Here is a 24,161-nt window from a genome sequence, read left to right as displayed (position 1 = left end):
GGAGTCGCTAATTAACCTAGCATGTTTTTGGAATGTGGGAGGAAACCGGAGTACCCGGAGAAAACCCACGCATGCACGGGGAGAACATGCAAACTCCACACAGAGATGGCCGAGGGTGGAATTGAACCCTGGTCTCCTAGCTGTGAGGTCTGCATGCTAACCACTTCTCCGCCGTGCCGCTATGTTAAACCAATGATTCTTTATTAGTAAATTAAATGCCTATTTAAGCAAATTGTAAATATTTCTGTTCTAAATTTACCACAAAAAATTATAATCAAATAATAAAAATTAATTAAAAAAAATAATTAATAAAAAAAACTAGCCACAATCCTTATCTGAGACTTATCTGTGCATTCAAAAGATATAAAAAGAGCTAAAAAAAAAAAGCCACTTTACCGCCCGTGATAAAACGTGTATATGCTAACTGTAATAGGTGCAAGGGAGGTGAAGCCCTGTGCAGTAAATTGGCTTATTTGTAGATTTAGCAATATGCTATTACCAAAACGTCAAGATGCACCAAAGCGTCTTAACCTCTGACCCTTTAATACAAGATGGCCGACAGCCAAGCCGCTTGGGCATTTACTTGTAGTACTAATCTTGTTGTGTTTACAACACACAAACCTGTGCTTGTTGTCGGGTATGTAGCTTCAATTTGTACTGCTGAGAATATATATAATAATAGTCACCGCACTTATTATTATTATTATTATTATTATTATTATTATTATTATTAGTTTGACTCTGCAGTTAATCTCATCTCAATGTGCAACGCTTATGTTGACATGCAGCCGGATATAAGACAACCAGAGGAAAAGCAGACAGTTAAAAGCTTTGCAGCTTTGATCAGCCGCTTCATCTGTGGCGGATTTCACCCCCCCCCCCCGTGTGTGTACACACACACACACACACACACACACACACACACACACACGCTCATAAATCAAAGTCAACTTTCTGTGCAAAAACCGAATAAGAGAGCAAACCCCGACAAAGGCTGTGTCAGCTGTATGCACACACTGGTCCATATGGACTGGGGGGGTGTTTGGGGGGGGGGGGGGGTCACGACCTCAGCTGGTATCACAGTGCAGTGGAATTTTTTTTTTCTTTTAATGCATTTTGTTTTTGTGCAAAGTGTAAAGTCTTCATTTTTATGTCTTTTTGTTTGTAAAGAGTTGGCCCATTTGTGGTGGGAAAAACCTGGCACCTCCACCCAAACGGCAAGAGCTGCTGCTGACTGGGTACCTACACACACACACACACACACACACACACACACACACGCACATTACATGACGATAATCTCTAATTAAACTAAACACACAACAGGAATAATAATAGTAACAATACTGTTGCAGCCATAACCTACAACGTCACTTCCTGTCCGTCCCCTCACTCAGCTCCCCAAGCACCGGAACACATTTGTTAGTCATATTTGTCTTAAATGGCGCTACTAGAGTCGGTAATACTAGCATAAAGTTACATATAGGGGTGTTATCTCATGCCTACAGGGCTCTAATCATTCATTCATTCATTTTCTACCGGGGGTTGCTGGAGCCTATCCCAGCTGTCTTCAGGATGAGAGGCGGACTGGTGGCCAGCCAATCACAGGGCACATATAGACAAACAACCATTCACACTCACATTCATACCTATGGACAATTTGGAGTCGCTAATTAACCTAGCATGTTTTTGGAATGTGGGAGCAAACCGGTGTACCCGGAGAAAACCCACGCATGCACGGGGAGAACATGCAAACTCCACACAGAGATGACCGAGGGTGGGGAAAGACAAAATAAGAAGCCAAAAAGTTACCACTTCCACACAAAATAGGAGAACTCATTCATTCATTCATTTTCTACCGCTTATCCTCACGAGGGTCGCGGGGGTGCTGGAGCCTATCCCAGCTGTCTTCGGGGCGAGAGGCGGGGTACACCCTGGACTGGTGGCCAGCCAATCACAGGACACATATAGACAAACAACCATTCACACTCACATTCATACCTATGGACAATTTGGAGTGTGGGAGAAAACCGGAGGGTGGAATTAAACTAGCTGTGAGGCCTGCACGCTAACCGCCGTGCGGTTATTATGTCTAGCATATTGGGTCGCAGGAGTGCAAAGGTGACTATAGGGGTGTTATTTCATGTTTAGAGGGCTCTAAAGAAACATATTTAGCATTTACAAGCACACAAATGTGAGAAAAGAAGATGCAAAAGAACATGCAAACTCCACACAGAGATGACCGAGGGTGGAATTGAACCCGGGTTTCCCAGCTGTGAGGTCTGCGCGCTAACCACTTGGCCACCGTGCAGCCAGCTCTAATGTTTATAATAATATTTGTAAGGTCGTAAAGAAGTTTTCTGCGCTCTGTGTAAATATTCCATTTATAAATAAGAAATCTTAATTTGCAATTTTACAACTAATTAACTGCAACCAATGAGTTATTCCTGTGAGTTATTTGTGACAATTAGTCGTTTTTAAATGCCCCCCCCCCCACACACACACACACATGAATGGAGTGTAAACATTGCCATGTCTTGACAATAACGTGTGTTTCCCAGACATGAAGACGGCACCGTGCGTTTCTGGGACGCGTCCGGCGTGGCCCTCACGCCGCTGTACAAACTCAGCACGGCCAACGTCTTCCACACCGACTGCGACCCCGGCGACGAGCCCCCCGACCCTAGCGACGACCCCGACTTGCAGCAGGAAGAGGAATGGCCTCCCTTCAGGAAGGTGAGAACGCAGCACAACAAAATGACACCAGGGGCTTTTCCTCAAAGTCGGATGCAACGCCGGGGAATCGAACCAATCTGGGTCTCACACACACACACACACATCAGTGGCCTATTTTTCCTCATCAGATTAGTTTCACATGTTTTTAAATGGAGAATGTCTACGCTTTGTGCAAATTCGCTTTTTTCCAGCACTAAGACGGACGTGCGGTTTCGAAAAACGATGGAAGACGAATACTTAAAGTCACTTGATGAATATTTCAATAGATCCTTGTGGGGATCTCGCTGGGATCACGTGGGGGCGTTCCTCATGACGGAGCATTTTTGCGGTTGATCCCGACACTTTTTCATTGTGTGTGTTTCCTTTTTTATGAGACGCACACCTACATATACATACACGCAAACGCACACTTATCTGCTGTATCCTGCGGTAACGGCTCTACATGGTGAGGAATGTGCGGCCCTCATTTTTCCTCCCCTTTCCCTCAGTAATGAAAACCAGACCCCACTCCTTTTTTGTGACCGACTTCCAGGAGATTCTATTGGAATTCCGTGTGTGTGTGTGTGTGTGTGTGTGAGAGAGTCGGAAAGAAAGAGCGTGAGACAGATTAATGCACATGTTTTCCTGGGTATGTATAAGAGGAAAAGGGGGGGGGGCATTGTTTGTTTGTGAACGGGCCATAAGTCAGTTTTAGAGTGAGAAGATGGACCAGACTCTATGCTTCCATGAGATGAATTCACTGGGACAAAAAGTAGTAAAAAATCGGAATCGGGGGAAAAAGTCTGAAAAATCGTTATCATGCAGTTTTCATTGTTTTGGCCATGCAATGATGATTATTTATTCTATTCATTCATTCATTTTCTACCGCTTTTCCTCACGAGGGTCGCGGGGGGTGCTGGAGCCTATCCCAGCTGTCTTCGGGCGTAAGGCGGGGTACACCCTAGACTGGTCGCCAGCCAATCACAGGGCACATATAGACAAACAACCATTCACACTCACATTCATACCTATGGACAATTTGGAGTCGCTAATTAACCTAGCATGTTTTTGGAAAATGTGGGAGGAAACCGGAGTAACCCGGAGAAAACCCACGCATGCACGGGGGGGAACATGCAAACTCCACACAGAGATGACTCAGGGTTGGGAAAGACAAAATAAGAAGCCAAAAAGTTACCACTTCCACACAAAATAGGAGGAGAACTCATTCATTCATTCATTTTCTACTGCTTATCCTCACAAGGGTCGCGGGGCTGCTGGAGCCTATCCCAGCTGTCTTCGGGCGTAAGGCGGGGTACACCCTAGACTGGTCGCCAGCCAATCACAGGGCACATATAGACAAACAACCATTCACACTCACATTCATACCTATGGACAATTTGGAGTCGCTAATTAACCTAGCATGTTTTTGGAAAATGTGGGAGGAAACCGGAGTAACCCGGAGAAAACCCACGCATGCACGGGGGGAACATGCAAACTCCACACAGAGATGACTCAGGGTTGGGAAAGACAAAATAAGAAGCCAAAAAGTTACCACTTCCACACAAAATAGGAGGAGAACTCATTCATTCATTCATTTTCTACTGCTTATCCTCACAAGGGTCGCGGGGGTGCTGGAGCCTATCCCAGCTGTCGAGCTGTGCAAACTCCACACAGAGATGCCCGAGGGTGGAATTGAACCCTGGTCTCCTAGCTGTGAGGTCTGCGCGCTAACCCCTAGACCACCGTGCCGCCCATTATTTATTCTAAATTATTTAAATTATTTGTACAAATGACTGTTTACGCTGTACATTGTTCATATTTGATGTCATCTATTTATTCTCCACATTATTATTATTATTATTATTATTTATTATTATACGGGAGCCAGGCAACGGCATTTGGTTGGCAATTTCACTGCTGTGTTATTGTGCAACGACAATAAAGAAAGTCTATGTGTATGTTCATAGGTTGGCTGTTTCGACCCCTACAGTGATGACCCCCGACTGGGCATCCAGAAGATCAGCATGTGCAAGTACAGCAACAAGTTGGTGGTGGCAGGGACGGCGGGGCAGGTAAAGATGCACAAACCTGAAGTTTAGTTTCACATGATACATTTTTTATTTTTATTTTTATTTTTATTTTTATTTTTATTTTTATTTTTATTTTTATTTTTATTTTTATTTTTATTTTTATTTTTATTTTTATTTTTATTTTTATTTTTTTTCCCATGCTGGATATTGCCTTTTGATCAATATCCAATAATAACCCATGTCATCAATCGGATGCTGATATCAGTATGAGTCCTTGGTTGTGTTTGAAACCGCATACTTACCTACTAGTTATACTAACTCTTTGAGTATGCAGTGTGTCTACACTTGCAGTATGCTGAGTATGTATCGTCTGCTTAATACTCAAATTACCCAAATTATATTGCGTTGCATCCTGGGTATATATTGCGACTTGGTTTGCTTCCTTGTTTTCAAAGTAAAAGCAGTGATTTATCACAGTTTTTTTTTTGTATGAGAAAATTAAGGGAGTGTTTTATTTTGTGAATATAACCAAAAGTGCATTGCTCAAATTTTGTCGAATTCGTCCGAACGAAATTGTAAACAGTTGGTATTTGGACAAATAAATGGCACACTCGCGATCTAAACGGCCACTTTTTTGCCTGATTTAAAAAAAAAAAAAAAGTCAATAAAGTGATATTTAAAGAGTTTAGAGCCAAGTCATGATGTGCTATATATATATCACTATATTGACGGTTACTATGGTACCCATTATGTCATTGGATGCTCATATCAAATAATTCAAAAACATTTATCCAAAAAATAAAATAAAAATTTATAAAAATAAATAAAAAATAACTTAAATTATATTTTGAAAACAGGAAGTGAACAAAAATAAAAATTAATAAAATTAAGTAAAAAAAACTTATTAAAATAAATAAAAATTATATTAGGAAAGCAGGAAGTGAACAAATGTAACAGTTACTGATTGTAAAAGTACCAGATGGAGGGGTAGGATTTAATAAGCTTTGCTTCTTCCTACTCCTTTTGGACACGTGGAACTGGGAACCGATTATGGGATGTAGTGTGGATAGTATGGGCGTGGAAGTACTATGTAGTAGTTAGTATGCGGTTTCGAACACAGCCCTTATCTATTTTTTTCTTTCAAAATCACCCCCCCCCCCCCCAAAAAAAAAAAAAAGAAAATGGTAAATGACAGTGAAGTGTACACGGGGTGGGCTCTTCTAGCCGTCGTTTATATTGATGCCTTTTAATTGATTAGGTATCGGATGATGAGTGGATACAACGTATTATTTTTGGGCTATGACTAAAGCCTGGAACTGGCCCCCCCCCCCCCAGGTGATCGTGCTGGGTCTCAACGACGACCCCTCGGACCACACGGTGGACGTGTCCGTGGTGGATCTGCTCCAGGACAGGGAGGGCTTCACGTGGAAGGGCCACGACCGGCTGGAGCCTCGCCTCAAACCCGCCCCCTTCCCGCCGGGTTTCCAACCTCAGGTGCTGGTGCAATGCATGCCGCCCGCGTCGGTCACGGCCGTGACGCTGCACGCCGAATGGAACCTCATCGCCTTCGGGACCAGCCACGGCTTTGGCCTCTTCGACTACCACAGAAGAAGTGCAGTCTTAGCTAGGTATGTTATGACGCTAACACGGACGCTATGTAAGCTAAGTCGTTTCCTACGTGGTCCCCTTCAGGTGTACCCTGCACCCTAATGACTCCTTGGCTATGGAGGGCCCCCTATCCAGGGTCAAATCCTTAAAAAAATCCTTACGGCAGAGCTTCAGACGCATCCGGAAGAGCCGAGTATCTGGGAAGAAGCGCCCGATCACCACGCCCACCAGCAAGGTGTGTCCCCGAAAGACCACGCCCCCCACCGTTAGCATGAACGTTTGTGTCGAGTTGACGTTTGTGTGCTAACTGTCAAGGTCCAGGAGGCCAACGCTGCCTTAGCGGAGCAGGAGGAAGTGGCTCCAATCCAGCGAAGGATCGAACCCCGGTCGGCGGACGACTCCTTATCGGGAGTCGTTCGCTGCCTCTGCTTTGCCGACACTTTCCTACGCGACGGTGCGTTCAATGACACTTCGAAATGACGATAAAAAGTTTGTAACGTGATAGTCGTGTTTTTGCATCCCCGTTCCAGGCACACACCACGGACCCACGTTGTGGGCGGGGACTAACTCGGGCAGCGTCTACGCCTACGCCCTGGAGGTACCCGGCGTGGGCTCTGGCCGTGGTCCTGAGCGGGGGGTCGGCGGCGAGAACGCGGCGTGCGTGGAAGCCGTGTTGGGCAAAGAGATCCAACTGATGCACCGAGCTCCCGTGGTGTCCATCTGCGTGCTGGACGGGCGCGCCAAACCCTTACCGGATCCTTACGAAGCCTCACAGGACCTCGCCATCGCTCCGGATATGTCCAACGCTCATTCCGTGCTCATCGCCTCCGAGGAACAACTCAAGGTGGGGTACCTAAACGCCCGCGTCCGCTCAAGTCTCTGGCCCCGCGCCTAACCCCGGAGGCGGTCTCTCTTCTCAGGTGTTCTCTCTCCCCAAGGTGAGCGCCAAGACCAAGTTCAAGCTGACGGCTCACGAGGGCTGTCGGGTGAGGAAGGTGGCCCTGGCGGTCTTCGGTTCCACGGCTCAGGAGGACTACAGCGAGCACACGCTGGTGTGTCTGACCAACATGGGCGACATGCACCTCTTCAACGTACCCGGACTCCGCCCTCAGGTGGGGTCCCAGGGAATGTTCTCATGGACTGAAACGCAAAGAAAATACCAAAAGCCATTATATGTATAACAACTTATGGGTAATGATCAGGAGTGCATGAGAAAGCGTCTGAAAAAAAAAAAGATATCTGTCTCTCTTATTGAAACCTATGATACAAACCACTAGATAAAGCTTTTGGATGCGGTCCACTCATGATGATAAAAAAAAAAAAACATCAGGAGGTTGCCTACAGCCACAGCTGTTTTCATTAGAAGCCCTGCTGTTATTTCCTAAAGGACACCCGATGGTTAAATGAATGGAGGCCTTAACTGGAGCCTTTCGCAGGCTCCAAAAGAGGGGAGGTTGCCTACAGGAGGTTGCCTACAGCCGCGGCTGTTTTCATTAGAAACCCTGCTGTTATTTCCTACAAGACACCCCGTGGTTAAATGAATGGAGGCCTTAACCGGAGCCTTTCGCAGGCTCCAAAAGATGGGAGGTTGCCTACAGCCGCAGCTGTTTTCATTAGAAGCCCTGTTGTTATTTCCTAAAGGACACCCCATGCTTATTTGAATGGAGGCCTTAACCGGAGCCTTTCGCAGGCTCCAAAAGAGGGGAGGTTGCCTACAGGAGGTTGCCTACAGCCGCGGCTGTTTTCATTAGAAACCCTGCTGTTATTTCCTAAAGGACACCCGGTGGTTAAATGAATGGAGGCCTTAACCGGAGCCTTTCACAGGCTCCAAAAGAGGGGAGGTTGCCTACAGCCGCAGCTGTTTTTGTTAGAAGCCCTGTTGTTATTTCCTAAAGGACACCCCATGGTTATTTGAATGGAGGCCTTAACCGGAGCCTTTCGCAGGCTCCAAAAGAGGGGAGGTTGCCTACAGGAGGTTGCCTACAGCCACAGCTGTTTGCATTAGAAACCCTGCTATTATTTCCTAAAGGACACCCGGTGGTTATTTAAATGGAGGCCTTAACCTTGCGTCCTTCCAGGTTCGCTACGACTGCATCCGTAAGGAGGACATCAGCGGCATCGCATCCTGCGTCTTCACCAGGAACGGACAAGGTGAGGAGCAAAATGGCGGATGTCGTAGCATCACGGGTTTTTGTGTCTTCATTGTGTGTGTGTGTGTGTGTGTGTGTACACATGCAGGGTTCTACCTCATCTCCCCTTCAGAGTACGAGAGGTTCTCCTTGTCGGCCAAGGTTCTCACGGAACCTCTTTGCTCCGTTGCACTGCAGAGACTCTTGGAGGCCACCATGGCCAGGTAACACGCACACACCGGTTGTTATTATTATTATTTTTATTATTATTATTATTATTATATTTCACTTGAGTATCAGCACAGTTAAAGTGTGTATTTGTGTCCTTAGCGATGGCACCGCCATGCTGCCACAAGCCAACGGAACCCATAAGAACCAGATAGGACAAGCTGAGGGTGGGTACACACACACACACACACACACACACACACACACACAGCCTTGCTTTCCTTTCTCTCTCCATTGCTGTCCCTCACTTAAGCTCCATCCAAGCAGGGGTCCCCCCCCCCCCCCCCCCCCCCCCCCCCCCCCAGGTCTCCACAGTAACCATTCAGTATGCCCAATTTGCCCCCACTCCACCCATCCACCCCACAAGGAAGTGGAGGCCAGCATTGTTGTTTGTTGATTTTGGACTACACACAAAACCTTTGTTTAGTCCACAACGAACACACTAGCATTCATATTCATACAATGCCTTATCTTTTTTATTATTTCATTCAAAACTAGAATAATAATAATAATAATAATGTATGAATTTATCTTTTTTAAACTTTGTTTTATTATTATATTTTTTTCTATTCCCAATATTATTATTTAATAATTTTTTTGAATATTTTTTTAAGAATTAAAAAACTTTTAAATTACTACTTTTTTCTCCCAAATGTAATTTATTTATTTATAATATTTGTTATGTCTATAATCTTTTTTCCCCACATTAAAAACTACGTATAATAATAATAATAATGATGAGGTATAATGTATCTTTTTTTTTAAACTTTGTTTTATTATATATTATATTCTTGTAATATTATGACAAACTTTTTCCCAATATTATTATTTAAGAATTTTTTTAAAAATATTTTTTTTAATTAAAAAAAACTTTTAAATTACTATTTTTTTCCCCCAAATGTAATTTATTTATTTATAATATTTGCTATGTCTATAATATTTTTTCCCCACATTAAAAACTATAATAATAATGAGGTATAAATGTATCTTTTTTTTAAACTTTGTTTTATTATATATTTTTCTTATATTCTTGTAATATTATGACAAACTTTTTCCCAATATTATTATTTAAGATTTTTTTTAATATATTTTTTTAAGAATTAAAAAAACATTGTTAAATTACTACTTTTTTCGCCCCAAATATAATTTATTTATTTATAATATTTATGTCTATAATCTTTTTTCCCCACATTAAAAACTATAATAATAATAATAATAATAATAATGAGGTATAAATGTATCTTTTTTTTAAACTTTGTTTTATTATATATTTTTCTTATATTCTTGTAATATTATGACAAACTTTTTCCTGATATTATTATTTAAGTATTTTTTTAGATTTTTTTTTTATTAAAAAAACTTTGTTAAATTGCTATTTTTCTCCCAAATGTAATTTATTTATTTTTATTATTATGTCTATAATATTTTTCCCCACATTAAAAACTACGTATAATAATAATAATGATGAGGTATAATGTATCTTTTTAAAAAAACTTTGTTTTATTATACATTTTTCTTATATTCTTGTAATATTATGACAAACTTTTTCCCAATATTATTATTTAAGAATTTTTTTTAGTTTTTTTTTTTTTTTTTAAGAATTTAAAAAAACTCTCTGACTCCTCCCTCAGGACGAACAGACGAGCCGCCCGGCTCCTTGTCCTCCCCCGTCCTCGACACGCCCTTGGACTCCCCCCTCAGCTGCGCCGACCTCACCCTGGACTCCACGGGAGAGCTCACCGTGGAGGACGTCCGAGACTTCCTCACGTAGGTTTGCCACCATCGTGTCGTCCCGCTTTGCTGGTGTGGGTGCTGAAGCTGACGTGAGTGTGATTGACGGCTGTGCATGCAGCACCGTGGACGAGGAGGAGAACAACCTGAAGAACATTCAAGAGGAGGATGAACGCCCGGCCGGCATCCTCATCAACTGAACAGGTGGGCGCAAATTATGCAATGCATAAATTTTTTTAATTTTATCTTATAATTATGACTTTCATATCTCATAATTAGGACTTTATCCCAGAAATAAGTTGGAACATTTTTATTCTTCCATGACTAAAACGGGCTTCCATGTTCTACTGTTGCAACATCAGTAAAAAGTCCAATTTGAATTGTAGTATTATGGCTCCCTCTAGCGGTACAAGCTGGTATTACAGCCACAATTAGTAATCTCTCATACATTCAATACATTCCAAGCACAATTTAATTTTTGCTAATTCGACTTTTTCAATGTTTTCCAGATTAGATGGACTTGATATCCGTGCTGGACCACAAATGTCATCAAGCCCACTGTGAAGCCCACCCAGAGTGGGAGGACTTTGCTTGGTACCACAGCTAACTTGGAAGAGTTTGTGTTTGAACCACTTTTCACTCTCATCCTTGTCTTAACATAGAATCTTTAATGACGCCATTTTTTTTTTTCATTCCGGAGAAGTTTTGACACTTTAGTGGAGGTGATGGATTGTCCTGCAACGCTGCTTAAAGAGGAGGCATTGTTGGCTTTACCGTAGACGGTCGATGGCTTATGAAGGTTTTTTTTTTTTTTTTTTTAAATTGTTATTGTAAAGATGGACACGTGGGCATGTTTTTGAATGGCACAGTGAAGGTTGTAGGACGCAGGTGGGGCCACAAGGGGGTGCTGCGGTGGTTGGGACTCAACATACAAACTGCAGTGTCTGTACTGTATTGTTGTTTTATAGAGTTCCTCGCCAAGGTGTCCTCCAGAGGTCTTTTTTTTGTGGCTACCAGGGAAGCGTGACGAGTAAGTTGGCTTGAACGCAAAGTGTGTGTGTGTGTGTGTGTGTGTGTGTGTGAGAAATGCACCCGTGAGACGTCTTTGCATTCTAGCTGGTGCATTGCAGAGCTTGATTCAGCAATCTTTCTTTTTGTTTTTACTGTGTAAAAATGTGTGTATACATACGGTGTCTTTATGTAGGTTAACATATGACGAGTCACGTGTTCGCTTTAGAACTTTAAAAAAAAAAAAGCTTCCAGAGCATCTTTTTTTTTTAATCACATAACGAAAAGGCGTACAAGCTTAAAAAAGGGACCTCACGACTAACTTATCTAGCTCAACGGGTAGAATTTGTGTTTTTTTTTTTTTTTTATTGGCGCGAGTCATTAACATTAAATTTTCCTTGTTACAGCCGCCGCAGGTTTTAATTCCACACTTAAGATGAATAATTGACTTTTTTTTTTGTCATTGACTTTTGTGGTTAGTATTTTAAGAGTCATTTAGCAATTTCAGCGGATGGATTGTGAATGTTAATAAAAATGATGTACTCTCTATGTGGCATAGTTTTATATATTTTATCATTGCTTATTTGGGTATGAAGTAGAGTCCTTCATTTTTTTTTTTTATTATTATTATTTTTTTAGGGTAATTAGTTCCGGACCTGAGCGTGATAGATGAACTAAAGTAGGATTAAATATAAATAAATTTTTATTTTTTTAATTTTTATATTTTGGAGCATAGAAAACCAGTATGTTGATCTAAATGTGATTCTTGCCATTATTAGAGCCCTGTAGACATGAAATAACACCCCTATAGTAAACTTTATTGTCTGTTTACAACACGTGGCTCAACTTTTACTGCCAAAAAAAGACGAGATTTGCGGGCCCTTGAAACTGTCCGAACCCCCCCCCCCCCCATGGTGGTCCTGTTGCTATGTTTCACCTGACCACACATCACTACAGAAATCTAGCATCTCATCCACAAACAATATATGAACACTCAACAGTGATGTGTGGAGACTTATTATTTCTCTTTAATATAAAATACATAAATAAAGCATCTGCGGGTGGCGTCGGGATCACACGTACTTATGAGTGTAGTGTGGGGTGGAGGGGGGTGTGGGGGGGGGGTGATGTTCTCAAACGCTCCTTAACAGGAAAAAAAATAAGAAAATATAGCTCATGCTCAGACGCCATCACGACATGACCAACTGTGGTACTTGAACGTAGATATGTATCTTGATATGATCTCCCATTAAAATATATATTTTTTGTTCCCCTTCAGAAAGACGTGGACCTGTAAGATGTTAGAGCGCGGTGGTGGACTAAAAAGCGACGAGAAGTTTATCTCCCAGGTTGGCAATGATTGACCTTTCACCTTGTGGAAGTGCTGACTAAAGCGTCTCTACGTGACGGATGGGTCTGGCTTGCGGGGGGGCGGCGGCGGCGGGGGCATCATTAGGTGGGTGTACTGTATGAAGCATCAAGTATGGCGGGAAAAACCAAAAATTCAGACTTTGCTTCAGATGATGTGCAAAATGTCACTGAGCATTTACAGCATTTGGAGGAATGGCCTCTTTGACACAATATAGCTCTTTTATCATAACATTCTGTCGCGGCATTCATCTTAATGGAGGGGCGGTCTACGAGGGCGGCGTCTTGAAGGCCCCCCAGGCGTGGAAGCAGCGCGTGAAGCAGTGCGGCTCGTTGCCCTTGCGTACCAGTCGCAGTTTCCTGGGCTGCTGGGTGTCTTTGGAGCGCATGTGCTGGATGTAAACCTTTTTGGGTAAAAGGAAGAAGAGTCGGGTTAGTGTGTTCGATGCCGAGAAACCGCGCGGGCTGGGTGTATCTCTTCCAGACCTGGCAGGCTTTGAGGCTCAGTTTGATCTCCACCTGACTCGTCTGAGTACCGACCCACATGTACACCTGAGGATGACGGACGGGTACAAGGTTTGTTAACCAACATTAGAGCTCTCTAGATATGAAATAACAGCCCTATATCCACCTTTTACGCTCCTATTACCTAATAGTAGACACTATATGGACTCATACGTGTTGGCACTGGGGGAATTGTTCCTTTTCCACTTCCTGTTTCTGTGGCTATTGCTATTGTTACAGTTTAGAATACTACAATAAACCACAAAGTGTAGAATATTTTTGGCTAACTGCTACCTCTTTGCCGTTGTCCAACAACATGATGTCGTCGTCGGCCAAGTCGTCCTGGCAGAAGTCCGAGCACTTCTCCGAGACGGAGAAGTAACCTTTCTCATTGGAGCACCTGAGAGTCGAAGGGGGGCGGGGTGAGCGGTCGGAGAACCGAATATGACAAGACCGGCGGGACGACACTCGCCTGAAGAGTCGAGCGTATTTCATGTAGTCGGCGTCTTCGTCGTATTCCTTCTGAGCTCCGATGCCAACCCAGAAAAAGTTCTCTGGCTCCTCCCCCTCGTTGATGACCTGGGGGGGGGGCAGAGTCAACCCACGGTCCCTACCCCAGGCGAGTGGTAGAACCCGGCGTGCGGACGTACCTGCTTGCTGTAGGTGTCGTCAAACATGCTGTTCATGACGTCCTCGGCTAGCTTGGCCTCGTCGGGGTCGGCGGCGCGGCCCACCCAAGTGTACACGATTCCCTGATTGTCCGTGCTCTCGAACGGGACCTGCGGGGACCACAAGCCAGGCGTCGGTGTTCGAGACCGATGGGGTCGGATGTTTGCTTTGGGCGAAGCGGGCGATACCAACTTTGAGGATGAAGCAGAACTCCGAGTTGAGATTTCCCGAGTCCGTTCCGATCTGGATGGTCCTAGCGGGAGAGAGACGGGAGTCAGCGTCAGGCGCGACGGGAACACGGGGACGCCGCCGCGGCGTTCGGCTACCTGGTGCAGAGGGCGCTGCCGTTGGTGCGGATGTGGTAGAGCGACGGCTGGGCCGAGTCGGTCTTCTGTTTCCGCTTCCCTTTGTGGGTGATGAACTTCCTCTTGAAGTGGGACAGGAACTTGAGGTCCTCCTGCTGCTGGGTCATACGCACCACCTGGAGGACAACGCGGTCACCCACGGAGACGAGGAGGTGGGGGGGGGGGGGTGTTTCACGGGATAGTTCCGGTACCTTCAGTTTTCCGGGGAAAAGGCTCTCAAACTTCTTCTGCAAGGAGAAGGTGAAGGTGAGCCAGCCCATGTTGGAGGCCTGCCGCCCCTGCCAGAAGTAGACCACGCACTGGAAGTCCTCCTCGGGCTGCTTGTCCTCCTCGTCCTCGCCCTCCTTGCCCTCGCCCGCTTTCTTCTCCTGCTCGTCCTCGTACTCCACGGGCACCCAGTACCTGCCCAAAGGTGGCGAGATGGTTTTTTTTTTTCCGCTTTTTGAGCCGCTTCACTGGACGCGTTCCGTACCTGCAGAGGAACACGTAGCAGTCCTGGGTGAAGAAGTGGCCGAACTCCTCCTCTGGAAGACGAGCAAACTTCTTCCCCTCCAGAACGAATCCTTCCATGCCGTCCAGGTCTTCGTTCCACTCCTCCATCAGCTGCTCAGCCTGGACGGGCAGAACATAAGCAAGGAACATCAGAGGAGCCTCCTCAATGTGTGTGAGTGTGAGATCTTACCTCGGTGAGCGGCATGGGCGGCTGCCTGGGAAGGAAGAGCGCGGTGAGGTCCGCTTTCATCTGGTCTTTCTGCTCCGCGTCCTTTTTCACCTGCGCCCAAGAAGACCGGGTGAGGAGGAACATCTCCCCACGTGGGTGGCGTGGGCGATATCGACGTGTGCGGACAAACCCACCTTGCCTTGGAGGTTGTCGTTCTGCTGGACCGTCTCTGCCGCTCTGGTGTAGTCCACCTTGAGCACGTCGTCCCAGTTCTTGAACTTGGACTTAAAGACCTGACGCAGAGGAGGAGGAGGAACCTGAGGAACCTGAGTGGAGTCTTCAACCGGCGATGCCGTGTTGCCGTGTCTCACCTGGCATTCGGTGCCCTCCAGGTTCCGGGTGACGCATGCGTGTTTGGGGCGGTGCAGCATGGAGCAGATCTCCTGGCCCAGTTTTAAAGCGGCGGCTCGGACTAGCCGGGGAGACTTCCTCCCGATCCAGATGAAGACGTCGGACCAGCAGTCTAGGATGTACACGCACTTGGTGTCCAGCAGCGACTGCAGCTGACGATGAAAAGCAGGAAGTGATGAGAGTCGGAATGACGGAAGTAGGTCACATGGAAGAGGAACGTTTTGGTGGTTCTGAAAAGCGCTTTTTGACTTGAGTGATTAGTTCTGGGCTGCACGGCGGACGAGTGGTTAGCGCGCAGACCTCACAGCTAGGAGACCCGGGTTCAATTCCACCCTCGGCCATCTCTGTGTGGAGTTTGCATGTTCTTTTCTCCGGGTACTCCGGTTTCCTCCCACATTCCAAAAACATGCTAGGCTAATTAGCGACTCCAAATTGTCCATAGGTATGAATGTGAGTGTGAATGGTTGTTTGTCTATATGTGCCCTGTGATTGGCTGGCCACCAGTCCAGGGTGTACCCCGCCTCTTGCCCCAAGACAGCTGGGATAGGCTCCAGCAACCCTTGTGAGGATAAGCAGTAGAAAATGAATGAATGAATGAATGAGTTCTCCTCCTATTTTGTGTGGAAGTGGTAACTTTTTGGCTTCTTATTTTGTCTTTCCCCACCCTCGGTCATCTCTGTGTGGAGTTTGCATGTTCTCCCCGTGCATGCGTGGGTTTTCTCCGGGTACTCCGGTTTCCTCCCACATTCCAAAAACATGCTAGGTTTAATTAGCGACTCCAAATTGTCCATTGGTATGAATGTGAGTGTGAATGGTTGTTTGTCTATATGTGCCCTGTGATTGGCTGGCCGCCAGTCCAGGGTGTACCCCGCCTCCCGCCCCGAAGACAGCTGGGATAGGCTCCAGCACCCCCCCGTGACCCTCGTGAGGATAAGCGGTAGAAAATGAATTAATGAGTTCTCCTCCTATTTTGTGTGGAAGTGGTAACTTTTTGGCTTCTTATTTTGTCTTTCCCCACCCTCGGTCATCTCTGTGTGGAGTTTGCATGCGTGGGTTTTTTCTCCGGGTACTCCGGTTTCCTCCCACATTCCAAAAACATGCTAGGTTAATTAGCGACTCCAAATTGTCCATAGGTATGAATGTGAGTGTGAATGGTTGTTTGTCTATATGTGCCCTGTGATTGGCTGGCCGCCAGTCCAGGGTGTACCCCGCCTCCCGCCCCGAAGACAGCTGGGATAGGCTCCAGCACCCCCCCGTGACCCTCGTGAGGATAAGCGGTAGAAAATGAATGAATGATTAGTTCTGATCCTTACTGGACTCGGACTAACATACCAGTCTGAGCTCCGGCATGGTGTCCAGTTTGATCTTGTGGTCTTTGTGCTCCACGGACAGCTTGTAGTTGATCTGGGGCAGCTCCAGGTAGCCCAGACCCAAACCCACCTAACATCCCGACAACAAACAAGGAAGCATTGAGAAACGTGTTGAGCGCCCGGATTGGAAAAACGATGTGCTTTACTTTGTATAGTTTGGGTCTGACGGGAGCGAAGTCATCCGGGACGTGTTTCTTAATCTCCTCCGGTTGCCCCCCCAGGATCTCCCAGAAAGTGGGAGGCTCCTGCTTCTGCATGAGGGTTGTGATCTCCGCCTTCCCTTTACGCTCGTTCTTGTTGATCTTCTCGGCGAATAACCTGAAAGGCGACGGCGAACATGTACGGCCATGGAACATAAAAAAATGTTTATGTTCTTTTTCATTCCCAAAAAATCCGTTAGCTGATTATTGTCCCTCCTACCTGGCCTTTGTGGTCCCACTCAGCGTGGCATTGGCTCCCCTCCAGATAAAGATTTCCAGCCCGGTGTCCACCAGGAACACGTACCTGCCAAATAGTGAGACATTGAATGTTAGAAAGCCCCTAATTTACATTGCATTGTCCACCCATCCATTCATCCATTTTCCTCCGCTTATCCGGGTCCGGGTCGCGGGGGCAGCAGTCTTTAGTAGGGAAGCCCAGACTCCCCGGTCCCCGGCCACCTCCTCCAGCTCCACCGGGAGGACACCAAAGCGTTCCCAGGCCAGCTGTGAGACATAATGCCTCCAGCGTGTCCTGGGTCTGCCCCCGGGGACTTTTCCCGGCTGGGTATGCCCGGAACACCTCACCGGGGAGGGGTCCGGGAGGCATCCGGACTAGATGCCCGAGCCACCTCAACTGGGTGAGGGTGGGAACATAGATCCAGCTTTACCCTCCGGCTCAGACATTGCATTGTATCATTTGATAATGTTCAGCTTTGAGTGTCGTTTGTCCTACTGTGTTCAGCGGTCAGTAAACGCACCACAGTGCAGGACGTTTTTTTTTTTCGGTTGAACAATTCATAGATCTCTGAGTCTTCTTGGTTGATGCCGTGCGTGGATGCGTAGAGGGTGAGTTTTCGGCTCTGTTGTGGGAGCTGTGGAGTTGTTCGGGCGCCCTTGTCACCAAGTTAGGCTCGGTGCTAATATCGGTATCTAAGCTAGCTGTGACTAACTGTTGTTCTAGTGAGCGTCATGTTTGCTTGGATTCTTTGTTGATTTCTGTGTATTCCGTATTAGGGATCGACCGATATGGTTTTTTGGGGGCCGATGCCGATTTTTTTCCATCACCCTTAGCCGATGGCTGATTTTGCTTTGGCCGATATTGCTGAAAAGCTAACTCTATTACTTTTGAAATCCCGCCCTTGTTGTGATTCAACAGTGGGGGCGGGGTACCGCGACTAGTACGTGTGTTGCGGGGTCCTCTACCGCCGGGGCAGCTTGGAAAAATACATCGGCGAACCCACGCGCGTATCGGCCGATACCGATTACAAGGGGGAAAAAACGCAAATATCGTCCGGCCGATGTATCGGTCGATCCTTATTCCGTACCTTTGGCTCATCATTATGTTTGTGTAATACGAGTTACGTTACTTATCATTTATTGTGTATTTGTCTTTGTATGTATGTCTCCCCAGTACCACATCATAAACATAAATAAAATCTCCAAAAGAGGACAACGTTCAGTGTTCTTTGATTTAAACACACCCCCTTATACCTTTGACCGCTCCAAACCAGTGCATCCTTAGAGACGATCTCCCCACCAGAAATGCTTCTCCGTTACATTGAATATTACCAGAAAGTTCCATGAGTGTGTGTGTGTGTGGGTCACCGTGGATCGAGGGAGCAGGACTTCACGGGTACGGACTCCAGGCGGATGTTTTTCTTGCCATAAACTCTGTACAGCCTGATTAGAGACACATTATTATTATTATTTTTTTTTTTTAGCACCGACGGAGACTCAAATTCTTGGCCAATTAAACTGTAGTCTACCTGACAGGATAGTGTGTGTCCTCCACGGTGTAGAATCCACTGGCGGTGCCTCCCTCGATGTAGGAGATCTCGTTGTTAAAGACCTGCGTATGAGAGGCCGTGAATGGTAATGGTAATGACATCCCATAATCAGTTCACAGTTCCACATGTCCAAAAGGAGTAGGAAGAAGCAAAGCTTATTAAATCCTACCCCTCCATCTGGTACTTTTACAATCAGTAACTGTTACATTTGTTCACTTCCTGCTTTCCTAATAGAATTTTAATTTATTCTAATTTTATTTAATTTTTTTTTACTTAATTGTATTTTTAATTATTTTAATTTGTTTTTGTTGACATCCTGCTTTCCTAATATAATTTTAATTTTTTTAAATAATTTTTTTTACTTAATTTTATTTTATTATTATTTTTTTGTCACGTACCGAAGTACGAGATGACATGAGCATCCAATGACATAATGTGTACCATATTAAGTGTCAATATAGTGATATATATATATATATATATATATATATATATATATATATATATATATATATATATATATATATATATATATATATATATATATATATATATATATATATATATATATATATATATATATATATATATCAACTGGTTCAAGACTCTTCATCCTTGTATTTAGCAAACATCAACTGCTTGTATTGTTTCTTGAATTGGCTCATCGTTGTGCATTGTTTGATTTCCTTACTCAATCCATTCCATAGTTTGATTCCACATACTGAAATGCTATGGCTTTTTAACGTAGTCCTAGCATAGAAGTGTTTCAAATGTACTTCGTCCCCGAGATCATATTGGATGACATTTTTAGGTAATTGGTTGTTTTTAGCCTTATGCATTATTTTAGCTGTTTGAAGATGAACTAAAATAATAAAGGAGACACGTATCGTACGTATTTTACGCAGCAAGAGGATGTTTATACATACGGCGCTAAACTCCTCGCTTTCATCTCCCATCTCCTCCCTTATCGTCCGGCACTCTGCTCCGAGGAAGTTCCTGAGGTTGACGGCGTGGATGGCGGAGCCGGCCTTTTTGTCCAGTGTGGCTTCCTGGCCGATCCAGTAGTAGATCTGCCAGGTCAGCGCTCCGTTGTCGTCCAAAAACGTCTACAAAAGGACGACGAGAGGCCGGGTCAGTACAGAGTAGCGACAAATGATAGCGGTGATAATGATGGCTGACCTTGAGGACGATGTAGCAGTCGGCCTCGTAAAACTTTCCGTGGAATGTTTCATCGACTTGCATGGGAACGAAATTCTCGATCTGCCATACGCTCACACCCGGTATCTGGGGTGCGGAGAGGGGGGGGAGAAGTGCTTAATGTGGTCTTGCAACACAGGAAGACAAGGAGTCGTGATCATTTACCTGGCCCGCATCTTCCATGAAGAACTCAGAGTAGTCCAGTTGCGGCTTCTCCAGACTCTTATCCCATCGCCGTACCTTTAAATCTCCATATTTCAAATCCCCGTTCTCCTACGGAGTGTTCAAGTCGAGGTATTTATTTATTTACTCAGCATTCGGCGGGGAAAAAACTCTTTCCTCACCTCCAGGTTCTTCTTCTCCTGTGCGACATCACTCATGCCCTTCAGCACTTGCTTGGCCTGATCGTCCTGGGAACAGTCCTTTCTCCTCCTCAGCCTCATCTTCCTCGCCAGGGGATCTCTAGGGCTGGCTCCTGCACATGCAAGTAGCGACAACCCCCATGGAAACATGCTGAGAGTGCAAGATGGCGCTGGCTATTAAAGTAGCGGAGTCACAAGATACTCGGTTCATGAGACGATACACAAGATCGGGTCTACGAGATTTTAACAATATTGTAATCTATGTTACACTGTGTGTGTATATACTGTGGCCCCGTCTGCACCCATCAGGACAACGAGACTCTGACTGAGGGCTCACTCTGTTCCTGCTGTTGTTCTATGGAACAACGGTGCTGAAACCCTCTTCCCGTATGTCATTCTTTATTGTCCCATGGCTCACGCCCATATTATTTTTCCAAAGGAGAAATCATGTGGTGTTTTAAATCATGTGACACCCCCAAAATGAAAGCCAACGACAGCACACACCTCCCCCGGCCGCTGCCACAGTGGCGGGCGAGGCCCCGGCCAGGCGTAGCTGGTTCTGCAGGGAAAAGTCGATGTTGTACCACTCGGCTGCTCTGTCCACCGGCTTGGGGGGCATCACCAGGTTGGGGTTCTCGCGCACGTCCAGTATCTACAAAGACATTGCGTTTTTATAGGAAGTATATAAAGGTGACTTGACTATTGTACTACTACTATTGACGTCCGATACCTCCAAGTCGGTCAGGAAATGAATGGCCTCGGGCAGTGTCACCAGGCGGTTTTTGTTCAGCACGAGCTTCTTAAGTTTGCCACACCTGCACCCCCCCGCCCCCCCAAACAAAACAAAAAAAAAGCACAGACTCGGTTTAAGATAGACGTGGTTTTGGAAACGTGCCGACGTAATGTCTTCTACCCACCTACAGAGTCCCTCGGGGATGAGTTCCAGGTTGTTGTTGGCGGCCATAAACTCGGCCAGATTGGACAGTTTGCCCACGCCAGGTGGAACCCCGTCAAAGTCCAGTTTGTTGGAGTTCACGTACAGCTTTTTCAGTTTGGACAGCTTACAGATGGCCGACTGGATGACAAGATTTGTAATCGTCATTTCAGCTGCAAGATTTTTTTTTTTTTAAGTCATCCTTACAGGCAATGAGGTGAGCTGGTTGCGGCTCAGGTTGAGCGTCTCAAGTTGAGTCCACTGGTCAATGCAGAGCGACAGTTCCGAGATCTGATTACTACTCAGGTTGAGGCGTTTTAAACTTCCCAGTGAATAGAGGCACTCCGGTACCCGAGTCAGGTCGTTGCAGGACAAGTCGACATCTGGAGGGGAGCGACACAGAAGGAAAAGTCCTGAATAATGGTGTAGTCACGCATGGATCAAACTTTTGTTTTTGATGGTTAAATGCGCTACCTGCTAACTGCAGGAGACCCTCCAGGCTTGTGGGCATGTTGCTCTGCGTTCTCTGGGTGTTCCTCAGGTGGAGAGTTTGCAGCGCCACCATGGCTGGCAGCTGTCTGCTCACACAGGTAATAATCACACAAAAAGTAATATTTTACATTAAGACTGACTAGAACTGAGCATTGTATTTGCTTCTACTCCAAGTCTATTTCTTACCGCAACTGGGCATGCATCAGTGGGTTGTTGTTCAGGATGAGAGTCTGCAAGTGGACCAGGCGTCTCATCTGGGGAGGCAGGCTGTCCAGCTTGTTGTCGCTGAGGTCCAGATACAGCAGGTCAGTCAGGTTGATGAACAGCTGGTTGGGGATGGAGTCAATGCCGTTGTGGCTCAGATTGAGCACCAGCATGTTCCTGCTGTTCTCGAGGTCTCTGGGGATCTCCGTCAGCTGGTTGTAGCTCAGGTCCTATAAGAGAAGAACGTGCGAGTCCTTAAAAAAAAATGTCCTCAAATCACAGAGGTGGGAATTCTGACAGATTTTGCTGTACCAGCACAGACAGGTCATCGAGCTGGAAGATGTCATCTGGGACGCCAGAGTTTTTCAGGTTGTTGGCACGTGCAACCACAGCCTGCACAGATGGTCAAATCAACGCATTTAGGCCATTTGTACTTGTACTGTGTATTAAAACCCAATAAATGATGGTGACTGTTTAATCAGGATTCATTTCATTTCCATTGCAGTTTCACATGTTGCGCTACACATTGTGTACATATGCTCGTTAATTACCCTCAAGTTTGGCAAACTGGACAGCTCCCCGTGTAAGGTGGTCAGGCTGTTGTGGCTCACTGAGAGATGCTCCTGCAGGAAAGAAACAAGTCATTTCATGACTTCTGCTTTAAAAAAAAAAAAGACAAAATGCATCACCACACTCTGATTTTGACTTCACATATTTAAGCGGCATTATGTGATCGCAAACAGTTGCGCAACTCAGCGACTGCTAGCTACAAAAACAGACTAATCTTGTTTACCCATATGTTGTAAGTGTAAACAATGTCAGAAAAGAGCACAAAGCTGGAGAGGTTAATCTTATCAGTGACGTTAACCACGCTCGCTCTAAACAAAGAAATGCAACAATCTGTTCACTCAATATGAAAACACAAAGTGGTGCGTTTTGAGGAACATTTTTATGCAATGGGACATGACACACAACAGCCACACATCAATGAGTGAACCAACTTCCCTGAAATAAACTGGACAAAAAAAAAACAACACAAATGCTGTAAACAGATGGTGTCCTAGTAAGTAAACAGCAATGTAGTTCTCACCAGCTTCTGTAGAGAGGAAAGCTCCTCTGGGAGGTAACACAGCCCGGTCCTATTCAGTTTGAGCCATCGCAAGCTGCTCATGCATTTGACATGTTCTGGGAAATATCCACCCTGAAAGGATTCCAAAGATAGTTATAAATTAACACAGTGATATTGATGACTTGACAATGCATTCTTCCCTTAGAGACAGATATTTAACCAAAGACAGATACAGTATGCTAATGTTTGTTTACCTGAATTGACGACAAATAAGTAAAACCGCAACTTTAAGTAGATATTAAAGAATAACCCACTTTGGGTATATTTATCTAGCAAAATTTCAATGAATAACAACGCCATCTTTTCTTCACTGCTGAATTTAATGTAAATGTATGCTATTGTTGGTTATATCATAGGATTCAAACAAGTTATGTGCAACAGGTATCTGTGTAACTACAATTTTACAAACAGACGGACATGGAAGCGATGTTGTTGTTAGAAATTGTAAATAACTGTCGGTTCAAGCATACGTCCCGTCATTTTAATAAATACATACATTGTTGGTAAACAGTCAATTCGTTCACTTTTAAATCTGCTGTTGTACAGTATAAGCGAATGGGATGCTCAAGTTAGGAGCTAACTTTGTTTAACCCAGTTCAAGTTGGAGTGCCCATAAGATGTAAACAAACACAAAGCGAAAGAATGTTGGTTAAGAGCATTTAAGAGTTAAACATTTTAGTACTCCGAGACAAATTTGAATGTACTGGTTCATGTCAAATATCTTGACAACTGGCTAACGCCCAGCTAATAATGTTAAGCTAAGCTAGTGTTGTGGCGAGACTCAGGCTTTATTCATTTAGTGTACTGACTCTTGAAGTTTAACTGGATAATTTGATTTACGAGCAAGCGACCAGTCATAAAAACATACTACACACGCGAATACATATTAGAAAGCTTACTTTAAAGTCGTTCCCACTGAGGTCTACCCCCCTTATAAAGGGAAGCACTCCGGTGGCAGCCATTTCTGCTAAATGATGTCAGCTGCTCCGCTGTCTCAAGTCTATTTTGGTTGTATTGTTCTTCTTTTTCATTACAAAGATGGCAACACAATGTTTTTCG

At 45.0% G+C, this 24,161-nt stretch overlaps 2 protein-coding genes across 5 annotated transcripts in view; one reads left to right on the top strand and one right to left on the bottom strand.

The window, feature by feature from the left end:
• Positions 1-11,998, top strand: part of llgl1 (LLGL scribble cell polarity complex component 1) — a 36,092-nt gene extending 24,094 nt beyond the window's left edge. For 2 of the 3 annotated variants that reach the window (XM_058050352.1, XM_058050354.1), the window contains exons 12-25: positions 1,171-1,238; positions 2,562-2,736; positions 4,683-4,787; positions 6,081-6,373; positions 6,438-6,588; positions 6,669-6,807; positions 6,884-7,197; positions 7,274-7,465; positions 8,432-8,504; positions 8,592-8,706; positions 8,813-8,877; positions 10,342-10,477; positions 10,563-10,645; positions 10,951-11,998. In XM_058050352.1, coding sequence (XP_057906335.1) covers positions 1,171-1,238; positions 2,562-2,736; positions 4,683-4,787; positions 6,081-6,373; positions 6,438-6,588; positions 6,669-6,807; positions 6,884-7,197; positions 7,274-7,465; positions 8,432-8,504; positions 8,592-8,706; positions 8,813-8,877; positions 10,342-10,477; positions 10,563-10,641 — 1,905 coding nt within the window. In that variant the 3' untranslated portion in view covers positions 10,642-10,645; positions 10,951-11,998. The remainder of the gene's footprint in view (positions 1-1,170; positions 1,239-2,561; positions 2,737-4,682; positions 4,788-6,080; positions 6,374-6,437; positions 6,589-6,668; positions 6,808-6,883; positions 7,198-7,273; positions 7,466-8,431; positions 8,505-8,591; positions 8,707-8,812; positions 8,878-10,341; positions 10,478-10,562; positions 10,646-10,950) is intronic. The other variant, XM_058050353.1, reaches the window with a different exon arrangement.
• On the bottom strand, positions 10,775-24,135 carry flii (FLII actin remodeling protein). Of its 2 annotated transcripts, XM_058050351.1 has the most exons (31): positions 24,002-24,135; positions 23,064-23,174; positions 22,525-22,596; positions 22,286-22,366; positions 21,956-22,203; positions 21,752-21,855; positions 21,485-21,660; positions 21,261-21,418; positions 21,074-21,158; positions 20,848-20,995; positions 20,326-20,456; positions 20,147-20,254; positions 19,964-20,068; positions 19,711-19,890; positions 18,764-18,846; positions 18,603-18,677; positions 17,218-17,301; positions 16,944-17,115; positions 16,760-16,867; positions 15,388-15,579; positions 15,211-15,309; positions 15,038-15,127; positions 14,828-14,967; positions 14,547-14,757; positions 14,317-14,471; positions 14,183-14,243; positions 13,972-14,100; positions 13,794-13,900; positions 13,616-13,721; positions 13,304-13,369; positions 10,777-13,221 (listed from the first exon to the last, which is right to left on the bottom strand). In XM_058050351.1, exons 1-31 carry the CDS (start codon positions 24,062-24,064, stop codon positions 13,087-13,089), a joined length of 3,783 nt encoding a protein of 1,260 aa, XP_057906334.1. In that variant the 5' UTR covers positions 24,065-24,135; the 3' UTR covers positions 10,777-13,086. The 2 variants fall into 2 exon arrangements, with proteins under 2 accessions (XP_057906333.1, XP_057906334.1); XM_058050350.1 differs by having other exon boundaries at positions 10,775-13,221; positions 15,211-15,579.
• Positions 24,136-24,161: the final 26 nt, after the last annotated feature.

This window comes from Doryrhamphus excisus, chromosome 15 (genome assembly GCF_030265055.1).
Source record: "Doryrhamphus excisus isolate RoL2022-K1 chromosome 15, RoL_Dexc_1.0, whole genome shotgun sequence".
Lineage (NCBI taxonomy): Eukaryota > Metazoa > Chordata > Actinopteri > Syngnathiformes > Syngnathidae > Doryrhamphus > Doryrhamphus excisus.
The sequence above is the reverse complement of the archived record's forward strand: the minus strand, read 5'-3'. Positions and strand labels throughout refer to the sequence as shown.

Excerpts from the sequence above, each read along its gene's own strand:
- flii (XM_058050350.1), bottom strand. The coding sequence starts at position 24,064 with ATGGCTGCCACCGGAGTGCTTCCCTTTATAAGGGGGGTAGACCTCAGT. Across the intron at positions 15,580-16,759 it reads CCATGCCGGAGCTCAGACTG|CTGCAGTCGCTGCTGGACAC; the intron begins GTATGTTAGTCC and ends TTTCATCGTCAG. Across the intron at positions 14,472-14,546 it reads TTTTCCCCGGAAAACTGAAG|GTGGTGCGTATGACCCAGCA; the intron begins GTACCGGAACTA and ends GTTGTCCTCCAG.